Raw genomic sequence first — 25,591 nt, forward strand, 5'->3', positions numbered from 1 at the left:
ATTGGGATGCTAAGCAAAGGAGAGTCACAGAGCATGAAAATATCTCTGTTTAAAAAATCCATTACCTGATCTTGGATAATTATCTCACAGCAGAGAACGAAACACAATCATCTCTCAATTTCTTGACCTGAGAAAAATTCTGCCTTTTTTTCCTGTTTTTATTGTATCAGGAAATAATAATTCAGACTATTCTAAAGTTCTCTTGTGAATTTCAACTTCACACTCCCTTCTTCTTTTGCAAGGAAGTAGGATGATCCTGGCAGAGCTAACAGTGTAACAATAACAATAATAACAATAATAATAACTACATAGTTAGGACACTGAGATAGGGCATGGAAATGGAAGGAGAAATGGAATTGAAATAAATGAACATGGAAACGTCCTTTTAGATTTTCAAGAAGCCTGGCCACCAGGCTCTTAGGTCTACACATGAATCTCTCCTATTGAAGCTATCATAATAGAGCAGATAATTAAGCATGGATATGCATATATGAACCTCCAAGGATACAAAAATAACTCTCCTTTATCCTAGGCAAGACTCTTGATAACTTAACCATAGAGATAATTTGACCCAACAGAGATTTAATTACTGATATAAAGCAAAACAATGCCAACAAGAGAGACTGGAGAGTACTCCCCAATGGCTCTGCTAGGGAAGCATTAAGCTAACAGATACAAGGTTCACACTCAAGACCTGTAGTGCTACAGATATGAAACCATGACCCCCCACTCCAAAATAAGCTTCCTCACCCCTCAGGCACACTTCCTAAATTGGATTCTGGGCTGCATGTTTTTTTACTTTTTTTTTTTTTTAATATATCTCCAAAAAAAGGATTGGAAAAAGAAGTCATACTTGAGAAATAGAAAAAGTATTTTTCATGAGTGTTAGTCTGCATTTTTATCCCTCTAGTCTTCCCAGTATCAATGACTACTTTAAAATTTGTGTCCTTCAAACTCCTCTTTCAGTTCTGTTTTCAGAGCCTGTTATTTTCAGTATTCCTCATCCTCCTTCTTAACTAAATTGATGCCTCAGGTGTTGTCTTATTCAGAGCTTAATGCTTTGCAGCTCTATTACACTTGAATCTAATAAAGTCCACAGAAGCTAAAAGATCTCAACACCTTCTGATTGCAAGGCACAGATGGTCACCAAAATGATATATGCTACATAAGTATAGAACCATGTTTGGAAATATGGTAACAATGGTAACACAATAGGTGTTCTTACAAATATATTTAAAGTTTTAATAGTTTTCTTTCAAAGATCCAACTGCTATTCTAAAATGGCTAAATAACAAAGATATTTTGTGTTGAACGTTAAACCTGAATTACTACTAAAGTAAAAAAGAAAGCTAAATATAATGCTCTACATACATATGCAAAGCAAAATACAATCTATAATATTTTAAAGCCTTTACAATCTATTTTGTAGAAGTTAATTTGAATTCTGTTCCTTTCCCCTGCCATATTCTTCTACATTGATGCATTTGAAATACTAAGAAATTGAAGCAGAAGTTGTTTATCAATACCTGCTTCTGGCTTATGCTCTAGAATGTTTTAATCTCCTCCTATTAATCACTTACTGGAACATGTGATTCATCCAAATCATTAATAAACCAGATCAAGTAAAATTACATGAAAGGTATTTGTTGATGAAAAGTGTATTGCCTAGTAAGTTTAAAGCTGCAAACATCCTCCCCCCAAATTCTTACAATCCATCGTGTTTAACAATAAAATCAAGCTCCTCAAGCAACTGCCATCTTTACTCAATTCCACTACATTCATGTATATGTTTCTTCTTCATCAGGAACAAACAATTAGTAACAAATGAAAGAGATCATTACATCAAGTGCCCTTTTAGATAACCCCAATTAAAACTTTAGTTTAGCTGTATTTTAATTCTAAGATACCAAATTCTAATTTTCTGCTCTGATTGCTCTTGTTGACTTATCTTTGAAAGATGTACTCTCAGTGCAAAGCGTAGAGATTATTTAGCAAGATGCCAATGTTGGCATCGCTTAATGTGTTGATTGGTTGTATTATCAGTAGCAGTTTAAAATAAATTACTATTAAACTATTATTGTCCTTGGCTGACAAAACACAATATTTTGGTGTTCTTTAAATATGAAACAATCATTATGAATAAACATGGAGAAGAACACTAGAGTGTAACACTGATGTGTGTAATTTTATATTAAGAATTGCTGCAAAGTACGAAGCTGCTAAAAGCATATTACATTTTCTATTGAATTTCTGCACCACACTTCCTCTCCCAGCCTTTCCTTTTTTTATACTTGCTAACATAGCTAATGGTAATACATTACCTATTGCTGGTGATTATGTCTGAAAAATATTAGCTTTTTGGAGTCAAGATCCACTAGGGACTACTTATAAGCTACACAAAATTAAGTTTCATTTTTAGAAGTTAAATCAGTGCACATCAGTAGGTATGCAATGTGAAAAAAAATTTGGCACTAGAGCCAAACTGATGCATATCAAAAGTGCTGTTGCTGCCAATGACAGCTCTAATGCAAAAATACTGAAACATTCAGTATCTCCCTTTATTCAATGCAGAAGGGGCTGAGAAAAACTAAAAGGTGCAGCTAAAAAATTATCAGTGCCCCTTGGAACAGGAATAGCAATTTCAGAGTTGCATGAAACTCTATTAATTATTCCACTGGATCATCTGGAAAAGATTACACAAAATACAGTATGTCCAACTTGTATGTGCTATGGCTAATCCTCTAACCTGACATTAAATCAATATGCTGCCAATGACAATGGGAAATGCAGTGCAACACAGGACATTAGCAAAACTGAAATATTTCCCTTTAGGGAAGGTCAGATGTTATGGAGGCTGGATAATGATAATTGTAGCGAACACGCTCAGGTTCCAGATTTGGTTTTAACACAGAATGACTCTATCTGGAGCCAGGCTTTAAGCACAGCATGTCATTCTTCTCCTCAGTGTCACTCTTGACAATTTTTATTTAATGTAATGCCAAAAATAGACATTTTTCCCCCCTGGAGATTCATAAGTCATTCTGATTTGGTTTGTTTACTTTACTGTACTTGTTTTAGTAATTTCCACTGATAAATTCTTTAAAAATGTCCCAAATATAAAGCTGATTTATGACTTTCTTCCCATTCTTTCATGTATCCAAAAAAATCATCATGTTAAGGCAGTCTAATGATCCTACAGAGATTAAATATATATCAAACCTCAGTCTTAAAACCAGTATTACCTATCATTATTTTTAAACTATGCAAATAATGTGTTGCCTACTTTGAAAGGGGTGAAGGGGAAGGTATATTGAAGCTCCTTCTCTTTCTCACTGCATCTAGGTGTATGTTCCACCTAACTGAATTTTGTTAGCTACAGATTTATATGTGAGATCACAATGACCTTACTAATGAGTCTGACAGTGTATCCAGAAGATCATATCTTGTTTCCAACAAGTGCCCACATTGAGTGAAAAAAGAAAACTAGAAGAACAAGGCATGCACACAGTGAAGCTTTCCTAGTCACACCTCCTGGCTTCCAGAGGGTTGTAGCTCAGAGGCTTCCCATTGCAACATTAACTATTCATGGTAAAACCACTTTCAAATACTATTGCTTCTCTTTTAACCAGGAAAATATATATAATTTGTATGCTCTCATCATTAAAACAAACTATAGAGTGAAAGGCTTTGCAAAAAATATAAATATATACTTTTTTTAATTAACTCCACAGGTTAATTTTTGAATATCCGCTATTTGTAACTGACTAGTGTGAGAGACTGAAATGGTTTGTGGCTTAAACCATCAGCAGGATACTTTGCTAAGAATGGGCAGAGTGGTTGCCCGGGTGCTGAGAGCATGCACACCCAATACCTCAGGCTACAAGCTGGGTGTTAAACAAGATGAGGAAATATGCAAACCCTGTGAAGCAGGACAAAAAAAATTTCTTCATTCTGATATGAAACACCAACAACTTGGCTTTAAGCTACATACCAGTGTATAATTCAAATAATATTTGAATCCGGTTCTACTGTACATAAAACAGACATTGTGACTACCAAATAGGAAATCTGTATAAAATTTGGTAATACTCTTTGAAGTCTATTCTTTGAAGACAGTACTGTAAGTGAAATGAGCTTATTTATAAAAGAAGTGCTTTTTGTAAATGCTTTTATGGGAGACACATTTCAAATAGCTTTACATATCATTTCCACCTTGGCACTCCAGCAATTTAAAATAACTATTTATTAAAGAATTGTTTCTCTGTTTAGTAAATGAGATAAAGTTAAACAGTAAGATACATTTCATTAGCCTGTAATAAAAAGAACATTGAAGACAAATGTTGTTAAACATATCAATGTAATTTACAATGAATTTTCTGCTGTGGTTTAATATACAATCTGTATTTTTATGTGCTGTATCTGACAGCTTCTAAATTCATTTGTTTGCCGTTGTTCCTTTAAAACCTAAATTACTAGAAAGTTTCAGTAAATGAGTTGATCCAAATAATCTTATGAACTGATTAAGCTAGAATTGGTTTTATTAATTCAGACAAATCTGCAACTGGCTCCTCTCCATCCCTTTAAGCTGATCTACAAAAAGGCCTACCTGGATGTTAGTCAGAAGGGTCTCTATGGAGGACAATCCATCAGGGAATAAAAAAGGAGATGGAAAACCCGGAGGTAGTGGTTGCCCATGCCCAGTTAGAGAAAGTTTGTCAAGGCTGTCTCTTGCGGTTGGTGTGGAGAGCGGGGTCTCATCTGTATGTGATTGAAACAAAAATATAGAACAAGTTACGCTTGTCTGTTTTTATTAGACCTCAGTAATGGCTTCCCTAGTGGTTTCCAGAACATTTATTGCAAATTGGTTCCTGCTATCAGGAGAAAATGCTTTCTGCTGAATTTTCTTTAATGAAAAAGCTGTGGAGATACAACAAGATAACATTAATGAGTAACTTTATAAGCCTTTTAAATGCAGTCTCTAATGAGACTGAGTTTACAGTGCCATAGAATCTTTTTAAAACAAATATTATCTCACATATACTTGTGATAATATATTCAGGCTGACTTTATGGGCACCTTCCCAATTATCTCATTTTAGTTTGTGTTCTATTTGGATTGACAATAGAAGATTTTCTAGCGTGACATATATTTTGTATATGAGAAGTCTTTGAATACGAGGCTTCCCATACAATTAACCCTTCCCACTCTTAATGGTTTCACTTACAGCTCAGAAGACTTTGCAACACCAAGAAAAACTGCAGTTCCCCAATACATTTTTCATTAAGAAAGTACACCTGATTCCCACAATTAAAACATGTCTGAACAACACATGAAATTAACAGTGTGGTAACAATCACTGGCCTAATTTTTTTAAGCACAGACATCTTCTAATAATTAGTGCTAAACTCCTTAGTAGGATTTTTGTCACAATCAGATCTGATCAGTTCTGACATCACAACAGAAAAAACCTCCCACAGTTTGAAGACTTCTAAGATTAAAGTTTCACAGATAATCTGTGAATGGATTAAGAAATGGAAAAAAAAAGACAGAAAAACCTCATGACTAATAGAAACTTCAATACCCTGGTTGGTGGGGTTTGGGGGGATTTTTTTGTTTTCTGTGGGGTTTTTTGTTTGGTTGGTTTGGATTCTGAAATATTTTTAGACTACTGTTGATAGGATACAGAAATTTAGGTCAATTTCTTTGCACTAGATGTTAACCTGAATTCGTCAAAAGGAAAACTACCTATACATATATAGAGATACATATATGCATACATACCCTTCTTACCAAGGGCTCAGTCATTAACTGTCACATATTGACGTATCTCAGTACAATACAAGGACATCAGAATGTACTCGAGGTATTATGAAGATCTTTGCACAGCTATTTGACTACAAAGCACTTTGTCAGACTTGCTTTTTTCCATTTGAGCTTTGATCACGGTAAAGTATATATGTTTTGGGGAAGTTTATTTTCTTTTTATTTATTTATTTAATTATAGTTTCAATAGTAGTCGTATTTCCCTATTTATTCTACCTTGTACATTAGAATTGTATATGAAAGTTGATGCTAGTTGCCTAAAAAGAGCTTTCCCTTGGACTGAGTGCAGTATTTTCCTAAGTGGACATAGTCTAGGCCCACGAAAACTGAAATATTCAGTAACAAAGGGTTGATGACCTCAGGACAAGAAAACCATAACCTGAAGTCCCAGTTTATTCCAACAGTCCCCATCACCATTGCTCCAGAAGGAAGCAATCTCTATCAGCCACGCTCAGGTGCAGATTTCTTGCCCCATCTCTCATCAGTTCTGTCATGCTGGCCAGTATTTATAGTGCTGACGTAAAAGCCTCTCTCACTATGTCCTTCTAGAGAAATACCAAAACAGGAATTAGGATATCTGCTTCTGGGCTGGTCCCACTGAACTCTTTCTGTGGTCAGTGGGAAGAAGCAGACACTATCAGTTTAAGATTCAGAAATCTTCCGAACTCTCATAGGCATCTGCTGCAAGAAGAGGCAAATCTTTCTCTACAAGAGTCTTTTCACTGTAAGAGAGACCTAAGATGACTACCTCAGATGGAAAGATCTGCTTTTGGTGAGATCGCTCCTAACATGGATGCTGTTCTTCCTACTTCACCATGGCTCAGGTTGAGAGTAGTCTACACCAGGAGTAAGACCCTGTTCCATATCCCCCATTTGTCACAACTCATGCCAAAATGACTCTCATAAAGTCACCATTTAAAAGCTTTCCAAGGTAAGTTTACTGAAAGGAGCTGATGTTGACCAAGGAAAGCTTCATTCCATTCAGAATCATAAAGGATTTTTTCAGCTATATTTAAGTTTTCCAGTTATGTTGCAAAGTGCCTGGAAAAATACTGGCTCTAGATTACTGAACCATTTCCTATCTACCTTACTAAGATTCGAAGCAGGCTCTGAAAATGTACTTTGTGGATGCATCTGCTGTCCTTGTGCTACCCCACAGCAGCATGGATAGCTCTGTAGTAATTTTGTAGTAACATAGTAAAATTTAGCCAAATACGATTTTCTTCTTTCCAACTTTTAAAATATTATAGAAATATTCACCACTTCATTAGAAATAATAAATTAGGTATTCCTGGGTATTGAAAACTAGCTTAGTTCAACTTCTCAAATCCTATTCTAGTGTGAAAAATCATTACCAAATGTTTTTTCCAAACTGCTGTTAGAATTGTTAAGCTTTCATTAATCAAAAGAAGAAAGTCAAAACTTAAACAAAGCTGGGTAGATAATAGATTGATAAACACTACACAATATTATTGCATAGCTGAAATTTTTTTTCCTCTGCTGAAAATATGGCTTTCCCAAATGATTTCTACCCAAAATTAAAAAAAAAAAGGAGAGAAAATAAAAAATTGAAAAGCCTCTTCTGTGTTATATCACTAAGTTTTTTTGGCTAAAGATTTCTTTATTCTTTATATCAGTGGTTCCAGTGAAGGTATTGCTCTTGCATGGTATAGCAAGAAAGAGTCAAATCACTAGTATGCATAGTGAAGTCGATTCATATAAATGAGAAAGAAAACTGGAAATATGTCATTTTCCTCTAGGTTTGGCAGCAAAATGGACCAAGGACCTCTCATACTTTCTAAGACTACTTGGAATCTTACTGATATTTTAGGTCTTAAACGATCAAAATATTTTAATATTTTTATATATTAGATAAAACTGACCCACTTCAAAATTCCATAAGTATTAATTAATTAAAAAACTGCTCTTCCATGCAATTGTTGAGATATAGAAAGCTCCAACACAGGCCTTGTCATAGAATTTAAGCAAGGGATCAATTTTTTTTACTGTATTACTACTTTACAATTTATTTAATTCTAAGCTTGCTGTACTTTGTGCATGCTCAAAATGTTAAGTTTGCAAAGACTTTTTTAACAATGTGTGGTATGGTTTCGCAATTGGCAAAGTAAATCAAAAAGGGTTAGAATGATATGAATTCAAAATAACATCCAAACTCTTATGTTACAATAAATAACAGAAACAGATTTACACTGAAGAGTAAGACTAGAGAGATGAACTTACTGTGAACTTATTTTAATGAAAGGTCAACTCAGAAAATAAAGTCAGACTAATGTGACTTTGTTTTCTTGATGTCCCATGTGAAATAAACTTTGAGTGTGAGTATGTTTGAAACAGAGCAAATGTACATATTATACACAGGAAGCATGGATATTTGTGGATCTGAGATAAGAGATGATTGAGGGAATCTTGAAAAAATGCATATTAAAGAAAAACCACATTGTAAACACAGCCAATTAAAACATAACCACATATCTTAGTAGCAAAATAATATGACCTCTTGTCTTTAAAACTTTTAAAAATATTTCATTCCTGCACAAATCCTCTTTCCTCAATAGGATGAGATATTTTCGTTTCCATTAGCCTAACATCTTTTAAACTGCTGCAGAGAAACTACTAATGTTCCTCTTAACCTATTAGCAGAGCAATGCTGCAAAATGATGAGCCCTTGCTGGGAAACAGAGATTTGGTATTTTCAGCCTAAACACATCAAAGGAAGTGTTGGAAGACAAGTCAGGGCAAAAGGGGAAATAGGGTCAGCCTACAACTCCATTGTCAGAGTGGGGAGCACAACAATGAAGAGAAAGGGGGGAAAAAAGAAAGAACAAGGCAGAACAAAGAAGTGTTCAGGCCTGCCTTGGCTTGTGCTGGGAACTGAGATGTTATAAATTAACAAATAAACAAGGATAGGACAAGCTGTTACCCAAACCTCTACAGTGTCTGGGCAGAGATGAATATGTGTCCTGACATATGAACTAAATCACCATAATAGGCAAGTCTGAATGCAACACGTACCTTTAAAATATTTGTAAATGCTACAACCACTACATCCATTGTTCCTCAATTTCCAAAATTCACCTGGTTTTGTTCAAACCAGATTTTATCTGTAAACAGCACCTGGTTTGGGCCAAATGCAACAAACATATTTCACTGTGTTTGGTTTGTTGCCATTCTATTTTATTCTTTCACCAGATAACATGGAACCAGACATCCTGGAAGCTGTGACAGCTATTTAAACAATAACAGATGAATAGAGGCAGCTATTCTCTTGTCTTTATTCCTAAAAGCAAGTAGGATAAGTTCAGATCAGCCACCAATCAAACTGGAGAATATTGATATTGTCAGGATTTGAAAGTAAGTCATAATAGCTGACTCAAAAAAAACCAACAAAAAAACCAAAACCAAACCCTATACAGATTACTGCCATTCTGTAATCATTTAATGTTTTTTTTTTGTAATGCATCTTGATGCTTTTCTGTTCTCTGCAAAATATTTCACGTGTATTTGTTCCTAACACAGGCTCACTCTTACCATTTGAGTGATGAAAGAGGATTCTGTTTCCACTTTTTACTACCATAAATCTGATGCATACATTTTTTTCTGCATTGTAGAAACAATCTATTCCATTTGGCTTAATATGATTTTGGCTTATGTTGTCAAACACTGTTCAGTACAAAGCTTTATATTTCACCTTTCTCAGAGATAGAAGTTTCAAGTCTGAGAAACTCTTCTACTTCAATTGAACTTTAAATGTGGATTTATACTAACACAAAAGAACAAGGGATCCCATGTCCTGAACTGAACTGATTACTAACTTCAGGCAAATTTTAAATACATACATACATACATACATACATACATACATACATACATAAATAGAATCCTCTTGCCCAATTCCCATATCATTTGGTTGCTTTATAGATTTGGTCATTCAAGATTCACCCTACCTTATCTTCATTGCAAGATAACTGTGAAGGACGTTATGGACTGTAAAAGGAATGTACTGAAACAAACTCTTACAAAAACTTTTTTTTTCAATCTACAACTTATTATCTTCTTTTCATAATAACAACAGTTCTCCAGGACACCCAAATACTCTGAAATTAAAACATTTGCAACTGTGGCAGCTGGATATCAAGGAGGAATATAAAATATTCAAGTAGAGTGACTCACTGATTGTTATTTCTGTAACACTTCAAAGAGGCTGGAGCTCTCACAGTTAATAATACCATTGCAAATGCTATCCACTGAGTTCTGTTTCTTGGCTTGGTATGTTTGCCTGAGGATTTTGGGAATAGTAACTCATCACTAATGAAATATGACTAAAAGATTAAAAGCCTACATGGAAAGGATCACAGCTACTGAGAATATGTTTCTTGGATGTGTACATTATGTGCAGTGGTTTTGTACCTGATGCAGTCGCTTATATTTGTGCAAGTAGGTCTCATGCATCTAACTATCAAGTATACCATTATGGGCCATTTTCATAAGTGGTATGGCTTTGAAATATGCACATCCTCACTTGATGTAAAGGATTACGCAGAAATAAATGGACATAAGAACTTCGTTTTATACGTCCATTTTGGAGGTAGGTTTAGAAGCAGGACTTGCCCACCAACAGTAAGACTCAGACTTATTGACAATTCTATCAGATTTTAACTACTGAAAACACAATATTTTAACTCGATGTTTTTCCTTTTTGGAAAAGAGTTTAAATTAATAAATTTCCAGTATTCTTTAATCCTTTTAAAGAACATGCCATCTCTACAGATCATTCTTCACTACTGTATAGGATCACTGATCATACTGCAGTTGGAGTTGTCTTCATAATGCAAATTAGAGACAGATGGAGAATCACCTCTTGAACACAACATTGGGGACCTCTCTTTCTCCAAGGTTCAGCAATATCCCTTCTATGCTGATACCTTTTAAGCCAATTTATCTATAAGCACAGAGGGAAAAAAAAGGAATGTATTGCTGGCTGGAATAAGGACATGGAAGATTGGAAATGGAGATGACTTGACAAGGAGACAGACAGTTATCAGGAAGTGAGGAAACAGGAAAGCTGAAAAAATAGGGGAGAAGGACACTCAAGGTGGCCAAACACTTTGGAAAGGGATAATAGGATTGTGATTATGAGGTGAAGGAGGGGAGAAGAAAGAGTGCACAAGAGCAAGAAATTTACACTGACTCAGCAAGATATAGACAAAACAGTCAAACTGTTGTTTTTTAAGACAACATATTTTCTTGTCTTTAAAGATCACATATTTTAATTTTCTTAAGGAATTACTGGTATAACATCACTATAAATTAATGGAAAGAGTTGACAAAATATATCCAAAAAGCAAAAATGTATAATTAGTGGTGATGTTCCAGCTGTGAGGATTTCTTCAGGTTTTTTGGACTAGATCAAGTGCAGTGTATTCTTCATTTTACATGTCCCTAGGAGGGCCTCAGAGTCAATCAGTGCAACTTATCTAATTTTCTCTTTCAATAAAAGGATTATTTTAATAACCTTTATCTTATTTTGCAGCATATTACTGAATAGGACTGGGTCAAGCAGTATTGGCTGATTTATTTATTCTAAGGATTTCACAATATTTCAGAATAAATTATCATTCCTATTTTTAACCAAAGGTATTTTACCATACAAGGGAACGTTAAAATGCCCATGGCATTTCTATTCTATGTACTTTGGCATCATAACACATAATGTGCAAAACAAAATTATACGGTTTCTCTATCCCCATAATAAAAAGTATCCTGTTTACTCACAGAATTTTTCACACAATTTTTTTAAGTGCATTGAATGATAAGGAAAAGAAGAAATGGGATAGTCAGAGAATGATTCTCTCTATATCTAAAAATCATAGAACACATATATCTTGAACACCCAACAATAAATTACATTCATTAACTCTGAAGAAATTAAGAAATTAACTCTAAATTCCTGAAGAAGAAATGATGGTTAAAAAGGTATGCTAAATATTTTTATTTCATTTTTAACAATGTATTAGTATAAAAACAAGGCACTTTATAATATCATAACCTGCAGTTCTTAATTATAAGAACGATACCCATTATTTCTTTTTTAGAGATCCTTAAATGCCACTGGCAGGAACTGGATGCAGAGTAAGGCTATCTATGTTTTGGATGCTGGAAAAAATATAAATGTATTTTACTGGTTCATGTCAAACATCCCAATTAGTACTCTGCTAACTCCACTACAGACAGGCAACACTGAGTGCTAAAAATAATGTTTCTTCGCTTCGTAGCAATTCTATGAGAACTGCTTACATGCATATGTGTATGTGGAGGGTTGTGCAAATACACCTCCCTATAGGTTCACTAGTCATTCTCAGCTTCTTGTACAGTCATGTTGAGTCAGGGTGTTCATGATCATCTATGCAGTAAAGGGATATCTGGTTAGGAAATCAAAACCCACCCTTCGTGATACTTGCTATTGAATCTCCTTTACTGCATTGGCTCAGAAGCTGGGTCCCTCACGTAGGTAGCCCGATCATACATCCACCTTTCCTAAATGTATGCAGAACCAAATGATCAAGCCAAGTATTTTCAGTTAAGGCTAAATTCCTGAGTAAAATCAAACTTCGAATCAGGGAGTGGACTTCAAGACTGCGTAATGATTCTATTGCACACTAAATCTCCCATTTTCAAAACTATGAACACGAATATGCACATCTCAACTGATAAAAGCACTGTACAAGGCAATACATCCACAGTATGCATATTTATTTTGTGCTGCCTATTCCTCCCTCTAACTGTCTCCCTATGGCTACTGCAAAATGCAGAGAAAAAACAATACATAATGGAAAAATTGCATTTTGCCAGATTTTATTGGATCATTTCAATGGCCACATGATTTGCATTAAAAATCCTCTAGACATGTTTCATGAAAGGTGAAAAACATCTATTATTTGGGATTTAAGATGATGTAAAAATAAGAAATATCAACAATATTAGCACTTTTGGCATTGTCCTCTAAAATAACAGCACTTCTCTTTTGTAAGCATAACAGTAATAAGAAGGGAGTTCTTGATAAGAGCACAGCTGGTAACTTGTAATTCTCTGAAGATGAAGGTTTTATGTTAATACCTTGAACTGCATTGTATTCACACTGTTTTTCCTAGTCTGTGTTCAGTTAATAATTCTAGTATTCATTCTCTTCAGGAAAAATAAAAAAAAGTCAATGTGTTCAATAAGTCCATATCTAGCTGTGTTGCAGCTATGGGGGACTAAGTATTAATGCTCCTTCTACCTGGTCACATGGCCCATGTTCCTGGTAATCTGCTGACAGCATGAATCAGATGCCTAAACAGAAAATGAATATATGGTAATGTGTCTGAGCAACAGTCATCAGCTGTCATTCATTCAGCAACCCATAACCTGTTCCATACCCTCATCCCCCCAGTGCTGCCAAGCAGATGAGGTTAACCAGGCATGCTTGGCATCTGGTGTAAAGTGGTGGCACAGAAGTCAACAGTACTGCATTTCACAAATAAATATGTCAGAGAAGTTCAACAGAGAAGACAAAAGAGGTTTAAACACTTCGGAGAAGTTCAACAGAGAAGACAAAAGAGGTTTAAACACTTTGAATTTATGGCAGCTTACAATGGTCATCTGTCCCAATAGAAAAATATTTATTTGGTCAGAATATGTAAAACTGGATCTATTTATTAATGTAAGTGCTTTGTTTAACTGAATATTCATACAGAATACCATCATGTTTCTTCTTATAATAACATGAGAAAATATTTTATTTTAGATAAATATATAAAATGTACATTGACAGTGTTTTTTGCAGAAACCCTATATTTAAAAACATATATACTCATATTCTCTTCACTTTCCTGTAAGTTCCTATTAATTGCCTATGATTTTAATAAATTCTTTAACATAAAGGATACTACCAATTACCTCTAATATTTGCACTTACAATACATGAACCTATGAAGACCAGTGAATATGATGACCAGTCTAAAAATGCATAGCAAGACAGAAACACATTAAGAAAAGACGTTCCCGAGATTTTGCCTTGCCAAAATTCCTGTCTCAGATGTATTGCCAAAAATGCCAATAAAATAAAATAATCAGGAACCAAGTCAGACAGACTGAACTGACATAACTGTATGGGGCTACTGGGCAACAGGTTCAGGAATCCATGAACATGCAAGGAAAAGCTTCAAATGCTTTGGAAATGTAGGGGAAAAAACTCTGCTTTGAAAACAAAGTACCTAGGGGACTGTGTTGGTCCAGCCCTGCAGTCACACTTCTGAGAGGTTAAGGGAACAGGTGTTTTATCATCAATAGTTCAACAGCATTGCTTAAGTACCCAAATGGCAATACACACTTTTTACAGAAATATATGATCCAGTAACTCCAAGATCTTAACTCTTCTCACCCCGAATACAGCAATTGTTGCTGAAAACAAAAGGATGTGAAGCATCCCATTTTGACAAATTGTCACCAGGAAGGGTACAAAATGACTGAGCTGTTTTAGTATCATAAGCAATGAATCAGTATACACAGAGGCTTCCTTATTTTTGGGGCTAAACCCCCCACATTTGCATAAGAGAGTACTTTTTAAAATTATCCCACAATATTTTTTTTTAAAGAGATATAATAAACATCCTTAACGTGTCTATCTATGGAATGGTTCTGCTACTCAGATGCAAATGTTGTAGACAATAACTGATGTACACAGTTTGGATTATACGGTTATGATATCCTAACAGAAATTTGGCTGTCTGCCTATAGGAATTCAATATGAGCTTCATAGTCTATAGCATCAGAAACAGTTCTTTACAATATTATAGCCACATTTCTCAAACTGTTGTCTATAGGTTATATCCTAATATCTGATTTTCACAGAAATCCATAATAATAAACAAAATCCCTAAACCCCAGAGTGCTCAGAAACAAAACTCAGAATGAAAAGGCAAGCATTTTTACATCTGATATGATTTCTCTTGAAATTCATTCATCAAACATCTGCAACTAGCTGCCAGAATGTGTCCATTAGTGATATTTCTATGGCATTCACCAGCTTGATGCTCACTGATAGAATAAAATGTAGAAGTTTTACCTCTAATGTTTTCTGCTCCATTTAAGTCATCCACTTTAAAGTGAAATTTGGCTTGCATGTGTCTTCATGTCTTGGAATATGTAATTTATGCTAATATATCAGAATACTTATTAGAGAAGACAAAAAATATCCTTTATGTATTTATGCATTATGGGTCACATTCTGCAGTGATTTAAGATAAAAAATAGTTTCAAGTAATCATGTAACATGGATCAGTTTGGTTTACATTAAATACAGAAAATTAAGGTACCTTACATAGCAAACATGCCATATACTTGCTGGTAAATTAAAATCTTTTCTGGGATCCAGTTTAAAACATTCATGCAAATTAAATATTTCATTCAGTCTTTTATCTATATCATATCATAACATCAAGGAAATATGTGTTGCAACTCCACTATAGGGACAGATCTTCTTACTAATTCTGTTTCACATCAAAATTTCTGTAAAAGTTTGAATGTTTATGCCAATAACGTAATTGAAAAATTACTTATTTCAATCCCTAAGCAACTATAAATGCTATGTAATAGAAGCAAAATACAAAAGAGTGGTTCAAAGGCTCTCTATGACTTTACCATAATTTATGTGTGTGATAAATATAAATAAACAAAACCAGAATCAAAAAATCTTTACCATTATGGTACTGTGAACACAGTTACCACCTAAACAAATGGAAACAAATTGCACAAGCTTTATTATCTCATTATACATTTAAGGATAATACTTGTATTCAGTATTCCAATAACAGGTTGGCTTTTAGCCCAGCTAGTAAAAAAAGCAAAAGCTCCATCAGGAAATGATGACCATGCATGGTTTTGAACTGCTGCACCCAGGAAATTGAGACGAGCAAGTCACAGCAACTTCAGTGATTTTTTTGTTCAGTTTTTGAAAGGCAGTCAGTGCTACTGATGAAGTCTGGTTTTTTACCAAAATTTTAATGTAATGAGTTCAAATGGTAAAATCCAAATTCTTCTTTAATTATTATTATTTTCAGAATCACTTTCCTTTGTCTTCTCTGGTCTACAAGTCAGCTTATTCTACTGCTTCCTACAATTTTTCCTTACATCTCAAACATTTTTCTCAGTAACACATTGTTTCTAAAGTGTCTTTGATTCAGTAGTTTCTTCCCCTTCCAAGATATGAAGAAATTAGTCTGCTTGTTGAAATTTCAAGACCAGAAAAAAAAAAATTCAAGGCAATATAGATATGTTTATATGGCAATGTGTAGAAAAGTTCAACATTAGGTCCAGTGATCTGAAATACGAGCATTTTACTATACTACTTTACTGCATCTTTGGTTTATAAAAGACGACACCACTATGTAACACCACACTCTTCACAGAGGGAATGAAGTTGAATCAATGATCTTATCCTATGCCTAATCTCAATTCCCCAAAAGATTAAGAGCACAGAAGATATTTCTAAATCCAGCATTTGCCTCACAACTCTTACAGAGTGTGCTAAATTTGTGTTTCAGGTTAAGAACAGGAGGGAAAAGAGACCCAGAGGAGCATATTCAGAAAAACTTTGCTTTAACCCTATCACTATTTTTGGATGTTCTGTCTTTGTACAGCATTAAAGTATTGTACATTCCCATTATACAACAGATGTTAAATGCAAAGTAAAAAAGTCAGTTATAAATGATTGATGATCCTCCTTACTATTTCAAAATAAGTCCTGATTATTTATATAGTTTTGGACACTGCTTGAAAGCATTATATTAAACCTAAACAATTGATCCATTTTTCAATGGCTTTTGTGTGTAATGTATTATGTATGTTTTTACATTCTTCTGTGTAAAAGGCCCTGGCGTACAAGAAATGTTTAGAGTTTTGAGTGCTCCACCCAGTCCATATGGTAGGTTTGCACTGTGTGCAAGACCTACCTTTTTCCACCAGGTCCATATGGCAGGCTTAAGCTAGCCAGGGCTTTCTATCCTCCACAGGGGCCATATGGTAAAGAGAGCTCGGTGAACAATCATTGACCTTCTATTAATATTTTACATGTCTCTAGCACATAGACATACATACAGACATACATGAACTGATCAGATTGAGCAGGGAAGACTTGGCTCCTGAAACTTTAGCCACACAAACAATACACACATGATGATATGGTAAGAGATGTGGAAACTGGCATTTTTTCAGTTTTATTAAGAAAACTGAGAAGTCAAATGTAAAATTTATCAAATTATTTGATAAACTCATCTAATGGTTTCAAATATTTCTACAGACTATTATTTAATTTTGCTAACAAACTGGTACATATTAATACTGACATTTCACTATTAGTTTTTGATATTACTTTACAAAAATGGAACCAAATCCCTTAAATCCACCCACTAACAAAGGATGCGTACTATAGATAAGGAAAATATTTGTTTAAAGGTTCAGCTCTGTGCTGCTCTACTAATAGCATGTTTTCAGCAGGTTATTTCTTTCTTACTGTATATAAACAAACTTCGAATGAACCAGAGACAATAATTCAGTATAGACAGTAAACTACGTGCAGAGAGATAACAATTGACAATCACATGTAAATAAGTCACTATTTGTTGTAGGTACAATACCTCTACCCTTAGTACACAAGGAAAAGGATGAGAGTATCATCTGAGAGCCACAGTATCTCCCTTCTACTGTCTGTACATTTCCTGTACCAGTAGAATCAGACAACACGAGTAAAACAGTTGCATTGGGTTGGACGATTAGGGACACGGATTTAAAATAAATAAATAAGTAAATAAATAAATAGATAAATAAATAAAAGATGGCAACTTTAAATCATAATTCGCATTTTCAAAGTGATTACATTAAATTTGATACAGTGTTATAACATTTACAACTAAATCTAAAGCTTTTCTGTAATTCTGAAGTAATTTAGAAACCCTCAGAATCTTATTTATACAGGAAAGATGGAAGCAATTTGCAACATGTTTATGAAAGTTTTATTGTACCTACAATCTGATTTAAGAAATGCAAGAATACTCCCCAGTAGCAGAAATTTTTCAAACAACTTTTACTTACTTGAAACTCAGAACATTGGGAAATAGGAAAATGATAATATATTGTTCTTATTCATAGGATTTATAGTGCTTTCATCTGGTTTCCTCTTGTTTCAGTTCATATAAATAAGCCCTATGCTGTCACATGAATATTCAAATATTGCAAAGAATTATCAGTGTTGAAAATAAATATCATAAGGAATTCAGAACAAGTATGCATGTACATGCTCTCATAGTTTATTTTTGTATATAGCATTTATGTTTTGCTTCACAAACAATCAATAAAACATGGAAGAGTTTTCCACAAGGAATTTATCTTCTCATTTGAAAGGAGCCAAATAACCATTTTAAGAAACTATCAGTATTTTATTAAAGATTAAAAAAGCCTGATTATTATGTTCCTGCCTCTTCTTTCTATCTTCCTGCTTTTAATCATTGCCCTATACAGCTAAATCAATGAGGGGGGGGAAAAAAAGATTTATGAATTTCAGGGGTTAAGAAACATGACCCCAAACTCTTTAAACTTTCACTGTAGGAAAGGCATAGTATATAGCTTTAGTATTCGTTTATTCCCTTTATTTCAGTAGCTCTTTTTTTGATATATTCTCTATATTCTTTTGCATTTCTGATTCTGCTTCCAATTTACAATGTAAATTGTAAACAAACTTTTAATTCTGAAGGCTTTGTCTATCTGCACAATTGCTCATAAAAATACACACGCAGAGCTCCCTTTGTGATTGGTAGGGTTTATTGAGTGCCTAAAAGAGATGAAGGGTAGAATTCCTCTGCCTAGGCTATGCAGTCTGCCATGGAAGCAGTACTCTATAAACAGGGACCTAAATTCTCCATACAATAAAGAAGAGAAGGTAGGTATCTACCAGATGCAGTTGTTAACAGTGCCTAAACTTTAGCAGTGAGATTCTCCATCTTGAGGCTTTCACATGCACCTTCTTCATTTCACAAGCCATGCAAAGAACTAAGAGGACTATTTGAGAACTGTGTTTCATCAGTATAGATTCTGCTATATAATTTGGAACATAATAAAAAGAAAGGTACCTTTTTAGATAGTTAGATAGATCAATCAAATATTTATTTGTTTAACAGAATTTAGAGATGGAGAATCCAGTCATAATTAAAATTATTAGTATACTCTTAAGAAGTCTACAGTGTTAGTATAGCTCACAATTTCAAACACATTCTTATAAAAGTATAAACTGTAATTTTATGCTTTCTCACTGAGTCAGCAGCTTTATCTTTTGGGAGAACATGTTAAATTAATTGACCATCTCAATTAAATGCTGTATACTTACATACATATAAACAAAGAAAAGCTATGAGCCTGACTTCATAAATATAATTTGGTGGGATTTTGTTAAAGTTTTAGATGTATAGATTTGTATTTGAAATCCTCTGAAGGTTACAGGGTGAAACCTTCCAACAATATCTCCAAGTCTTCAGGGACCAAATCCCATTATGTGGAGTTCAGTGAAAAGGGTAAACACTACCATAAAGAAATACAAATTGCACATATTTCCCATTTAGCCAGTGTCACAAAAGTTCACCATTTAGAATTCTAACCAGTTAGGACTTATTCTTGGAGGTCAAGTACCTTGTGAACCTTGTCATCTCACTGATGACATCATATCTCATCCATCAATTCTTTCAGGAGCACACTTGCCATCTGCTCAGCATGCTATAATAACTTATTAGACATATTCACAGGGTAACAATCTGTACAATGACACTGTTATCTTAATGCTGGCACATAGAGAGATAGCAGCCATCGTTCCCCTGTCACAGCACAATTATTCTACCTTCCAACTCTAAAAGAGAAGTTACGTGGATATTTTAACTTACTATTAAATCACAGAGAAACAATGAATTCTCAGCAGATACATGTATTTTAGGCTTTGTTGAGGTTTTTTGACTGGGCACTGATAAATTAAAGCTATAGTACAAAGTACGAAGTTCAGCTTGATATTACTGCTTTGCACCTTGAAAGTTTCTGCAGTCATGCTCATTCTTTAGAGTGCAAAATAAATAAAAAACCACACAGTACAATCATGTGCATACAAACAGCACTGAAATCCAATTTATTCTTTGCAAGCATATTAACTTTCTAGAACTAATGTTACTTTTTATCTACCTGTCTTAAACATCTATTCTTTCTAACAGCAATTGCTAGGTAGAAATTAAATATGCAGACAAAGTGCTAATTTGAAGCCTTAACATCTTGAAATCTAAAATCAATGTGAAATTTTATAGATGCCTGCATCTCTGCAGCTTTTGTAAAGCATGTTAATACTGAGCATGCTTAGCACAGCTGTTGTCACAGCACTTATGACTTAATGGAAGTCCACTATAAATCTCCCTTGACCTCAAAAAATACTTTCAGAAAAAGGGCAATATTTATTTTGCATTACACAGAATTCATCCTCTGTTCTTTCCTTTGGCTCGTCATTTATTCCAGCTTACACTGTGATCAACATTGTACTAAAATAAAGTCAAGTACAACAGCCGCTCTCTGCCCATCAAAACTCACAGACGTCTGCCAAGCACTTGTAACAGCTGGTGTTACATTAATTAGTTTAAACTATTTATTTCATCCATCTCCAGAGCAGATTGAGCAAAAACATTAGAGATTATTCTAGCATCTGTAAGTGCCCTGCAAACATTAACCAACCAAAGTTAAAATATTAGTCATTAACTTATATCATGTGTAAGACTACATTTATTGTAAATAAAAAAGGAAATTCTGCAGTTTATCATAGCTCTAGGAAGTTTTCCTTGATTGTCTTTTTAAAAAACTGAGTTTAAACTTTTATAAGACTTTGTGCCCATAAAGTTTCTTTCAAAAAAAATTATTACTAGAAAGCTATTATAATTCCTGGCAGCATGGACCATTAAGCAATATATGACAGGGACTGGGTGACTCAGTGGATTAGTCAGAGGTTTTATGTCCACTGTTGGAATCCATCCCTAAATACGGTGATCAAAACAGTGTTATCAAACGGTTGTAAAAATCTCAATTAAAATCACTCCTATAGCATCTACTAAGTTTTTAGTGGACAACATAATAGATCTTTCACTATTGACAGAGTTCTCACAACTATCTTTTTTCTTTTAATAGGTTGAGAATGGATGCTGGCAAAAGAATGTTGATTATAAGAGGTTCTAATGCCACATTCCCTCCTGAAATGGCTCAGAAACAGAAGCCAATGCAAGGATGGCAGGAGTAGGCTCACAGCCACTGTCCGTGGGCTCACCTCCATCAAAAATAAAAAGCTTCCAACCTTGCTCAATGAAATACTTAATGTGACAATACTTATTTTTAATGCCTAGGGCTCAAGAAGGAATTCAAAGTCCTGTGCAGATGCTTAAGGGGTAACTCCTTCCTCTGTAAATCAGCACAGAGGGAAACAAAGGCACAGAGTTGTGAAATGCTTTGCCCAAAGTCACACAACAGATTATCGACAAAACCTGAAACAATCAAAATCTCCTGACTCTCACCTAGTTCAGGCACATAGCTTCATGGCATTTCTCAAACAGTATCAAAATCCAATAGCTTACTTGCAGAATAAAAAAGCAGATTCATCCATATACGCAGTTTATTAGAATCAGACTCTTACACATCAATGTCCTCAAGTCTAATGAGATTTATTTTTTTTTCAGAACTATACAATTGAAATGCATATTGCAATAATAACTTTTAAATTGTAGTTACTTAAATTCGCATTAGATTTAATTAAATGTAGCTAAAAATAATATTCTATTTTATCAGATTAGAAAGCTATACCTACTCCTCAAAATATTTGCATTTGCAAACAAAATTCATTAACAGATTCAGTTTCACTATCTGAACAGTAAAGTGAGAAAAGCAATCTGACATTTACGTTCGGATACAACAAAGATCCTGATCCTGTGAGTTCCTTAAAGCTCTGACTGACTTGTTATGGCTTGCTATGGCCATGTAGAAATGAATGTAAGTGATGGGAACTGAAATAAAGAATATCAGCTATTTTCACTTTTTAGTCTTGTCCTATCTCCACGAAACAAGATATTTTTCTCTTTGTTTCATTGATGTTACATCTCTTTTCCTCTCTCTGCATATGTGGATGTGAATATATATGGATGTGTACCTATGCATATATGTATCCATGCATATATTCAAGATACTTACTGAAATTTTTTTCTGCCCACTGCACAGTGGTTCCTCTTACTTCACCCACCAGCCAAAAAGGCAGGGGCATAGTTGATGTCAAACTTGCTCCACACCATGCAAGTGAAAGTGCCAAAGCATATATAAGAATGGCCTCCTCAGACAATACCAAGAGCTCTTTTTCATGCTCACTCTTTATTGGCTTCGACAGACAGCAAGAGACAGACACTCTTTTCTATTCTTAGGTTCTCAGAATTTATAACATGCTACATCTGCCACATATCTGTTGGGTTACATGGGTACTGCTATTCAATTATCCATTTTTATTTTTATTTTTAGTACAAGGGCCATTGTTGAGACAACTTGTTGGACAGCCTGTTCTTAAAAGGCAAAAAACTACAACAATCATATAACTGCTGATCAGATGAGACAGTGTTCTGACTGCAATCCTTTCTCAGAAAAAATATACTTCCAGTTCATCCTACTTCTAAAAAATAATCTAAAAAAGTATACTGAATCTCACCACAGAATAAGGAATATTTGATTGTTTAACTAATGTCCTATAAATGATTTATTTAAAAAGCCTGTTTTAACCAGTGTTCTTTAACTTATACTGACCACCAGGTTCTGTTTTCATTTACACCACAATTGAGGCGTAAACAAAGGCAGCAGGGGCCCTCACAGAGATCTCAACTCCCCCTTCAAATTCAAGGAATAAATTTCATTATAAACTCTCTCAGCATAATAGATTTCTTGCATTCTTGTTTATTTAGTTAGTATTGCATGCTCAATTTTTATTTTCTAAATACAACTACATTCAACAAAAAAATGTTAACATGCTCCCAGTTCAACATTCTGCTTTAGCTCTTGCGGCAATCGGTTTAAATGTACAAAAGCTACTGGCCAATTTAGATTTTTTTTTTCTTTCCTGTATTTCTTTTTCCTTGTAAAATTCCTCTTTATGCAATAGGAAAGTTAATTGCTAAACTTTGTTACAGAACCCTTTGTTCTTGCTGAAGTCACTTTGCTTGTCTCTCCTACTGTAAGGACACCAAATCCTAAAAGCTGGCAAGAATGCATATGTTTATTTCACCATTGCTCTGCAATTACTGAATGCCACTTAATTATAGCAACAGATGCTCGAGTGTAGGAACCAGAAAAATCAAACGCCTCATTTCCAGGTTATTTTTTTCCATTGCTTCTGCCAACAGCAGATGTGTGAGCCCCTTGTGCTCTGGCGTAAATACTTATCAAATCCTAACAGGTCACCTATGTCACAAACAACATTTCAGATGCAACTGTTTCACCTGATAATAGGCTCTGAAAATAAAACTGTGAGCTGTAAATACAATGTATTCGGAATGAAATGCCATAATGTGAAATTGCTTTTTCTCCAGCTACAACAGAAGTCCTTGACAGTTTTTGGCAGTGATAAATCACCCTCCCATTAATTGTCTCCTCTCTCATTGTGAGGTGAGCTGCTAAAAGGGGCAGTCAACAAAAATGACTTAAAGGACAAATTTTGGCAAAAAGACAATGAAGAAATCTGTCATTGCTAAACCTCCAGTAAACTGTCATGAAACAATCAAAATATATGTAGCTGAAGTGGCTATGTCTTTGTTAGAAAGGTTATAAGATGATAAGTTTATGGTTAAAACAGGGAGCTCAGAGGGACCGAAGTTGCAGGCCCTTGAGTCACCATTTCTCCACGTGTTCTTTAAAACTGTATGCAAATCCTATTAAGGCTCAGTTTACACAGTGTTTGCTGGTCTCACCAACCCTATTTTCTGACTTTTCTACCCCCTCGCCCCAGACAACAGAAAGTCCCTGTGAAGGCATGGCACTGGCTAAAGCAATTCTTGCACCCAGATAGATCCTTCCTTTTCAGTGATTTAAGCCAGAGAAGAAGACAGTGAGCACTCCACAGAAGCTAACCCCTCCATCTCCTGGTGTTAACCAGAGCAAGAGCCTCTCCCTGAGTGGTTTCCATAGACTGAGAGGCAGCTTTTGCTTCCTGCAGAACAGGCAACACTGCCAGGACCCACACACAGATCCAAGACCGAGGTGTATGAAACAGTGTCTGCTACTTTCTCAGAAATGACACTCACCATGTCTCATGTCACCTAGCCTGGCTCCATTCTGCAAATTACTCTTCCCACTGCAACTTTTCTATAGACAGAACAAACCAGAAGCTCTTGCTCCAGCATCCTGCTCTGTAGGAGAAAGAGTTCAAAATTTGGCAATAATTTAATTTTTTTTAGGGCTGCTAATGTGTAAAAGGTAGGGAGATGGCTACCAGTGGAGACTGCCTCCACCTCTGTGGCATGCAGACAGCAGATTGTATGTTTAACATCACAGGTTATCCTTCATGTAGGAGGAGCAGGGGATGCTTATCACGTTCACACCTCCAGAAAGGGCAACATTTCTCCATTTAGAAACAACATGCTGCTGTCGTTTTATAATTAAGGTTGTTGTTTTTATTATTATTTCATTTGATGAGACTGAGTACTGAAAGTATTCTGAGAATAAAAAAAAAAATAAAAAAATTCTGTTTACCTGTCAGCAGATGGTTGGAAATTTACCATACGCAAGGTTAGAAAATGATTTGTTACTAATATGCCTGTCAAGGGCAACGTCTGAAGTTTGGTTTTATATTTATGTTTGTAAGAAAATTACAATATAAATATAAATGAGTTGCATCAGGTATTTAAACTAGACTGGACAGGGCACTAGAAAATATATGTCGGGAACATTTCCCGCACCAGCAGAAAGATGAACTAGGTGACCTAGCATGTCTTTTCCACCAAAGACTTCTACCACTTCTGTATTAACTGAGGATGATTGATACCAAATATCCCTTTATGCTACTACCCCTTTTCACTTTGCTGCATATTTGTATGCTTTCTGCGGGAGCTGATATCTTAAGAGAACAGCTATGGGGAAGTATTAAAGGGGATTCTTCATCCCAATGGCTGAGAACTGAAGAAGGTCAAACAATAGCTTGTGTAGCCATAGCAGCTTTGTTGTCATGGCATGAGAATCCTTCACCAGTTCTTCTGCTTTTACAAAGGAGCAGTCATCTAACATTGTGAGGTGTCTGATATAAAGCCTGCTTTTTTGACATGGTTATCACAAGCTATTTTCTGTCCAGACATTTACACAGACCTTGTGTTATCCATGATTTATCCTCAATCCGTGTTCCTCAATTGTGCTTAAACATGGTTATAGTTGTAGTAAATCACATGTTGAAACATGCAACTAGAAGGAACCATACAGTTATCACTAGCACTGGAACATTAAACAATAATACTCCACTGAGCACCAGCATCATCAGCAAGTTTCTATCAGCCTGATCCTGCAGTCCTAGGACAGGTATTTCCCCTTTCTCCTCATCTCCCTCTTCCATTTGGAACTCTTTCAACAGTCACTTAAGGACCACATTATAGGGTCCCTGTGGTCTGAGAATTATAACCAGCTCAAATTT

At 34.9% G+C, this 25,591-nt stretch overlaps 1 protein-coding gene across 1 annotated transcript in view; it reads right to left on the minus strand.

Annotated features, from left to right (window-relative positions):
• The window catches only part of DACH1 (dachshund family transcription factor 1), a 341,631-nt gene that overhangs the window by 42,087 nt on the left and 273,953 nt on the right, over positions 1-25,591 (minus strand). The window contains exon 8 of the mRNA XM_018071320.2: positions 4,607-4,758. Coding sequence (XP_017926809.1) covers positions 4,607-4,758 — 152 coding nt within the window. The remainder of the gene's footprint in view (positions 1-4,606; positions 4,759-25,591) is intronic.

This window comes from Manacus vitellinus, unplaced genomic scaffold (assembly GCF_001715985.3).
Source record: "Manacus vitellinus isolate BGI_N305 unplaced genomic scaffold, ASM171598v3 scaffold_2_pilon, whole genome shotgun sequence".
NCBI classification, from domain to species: Eukaryota; Metazoa; Chordata; class Aves; order Passeriformes; family Pipridae; genus Manacus; species Manacus vitellinus.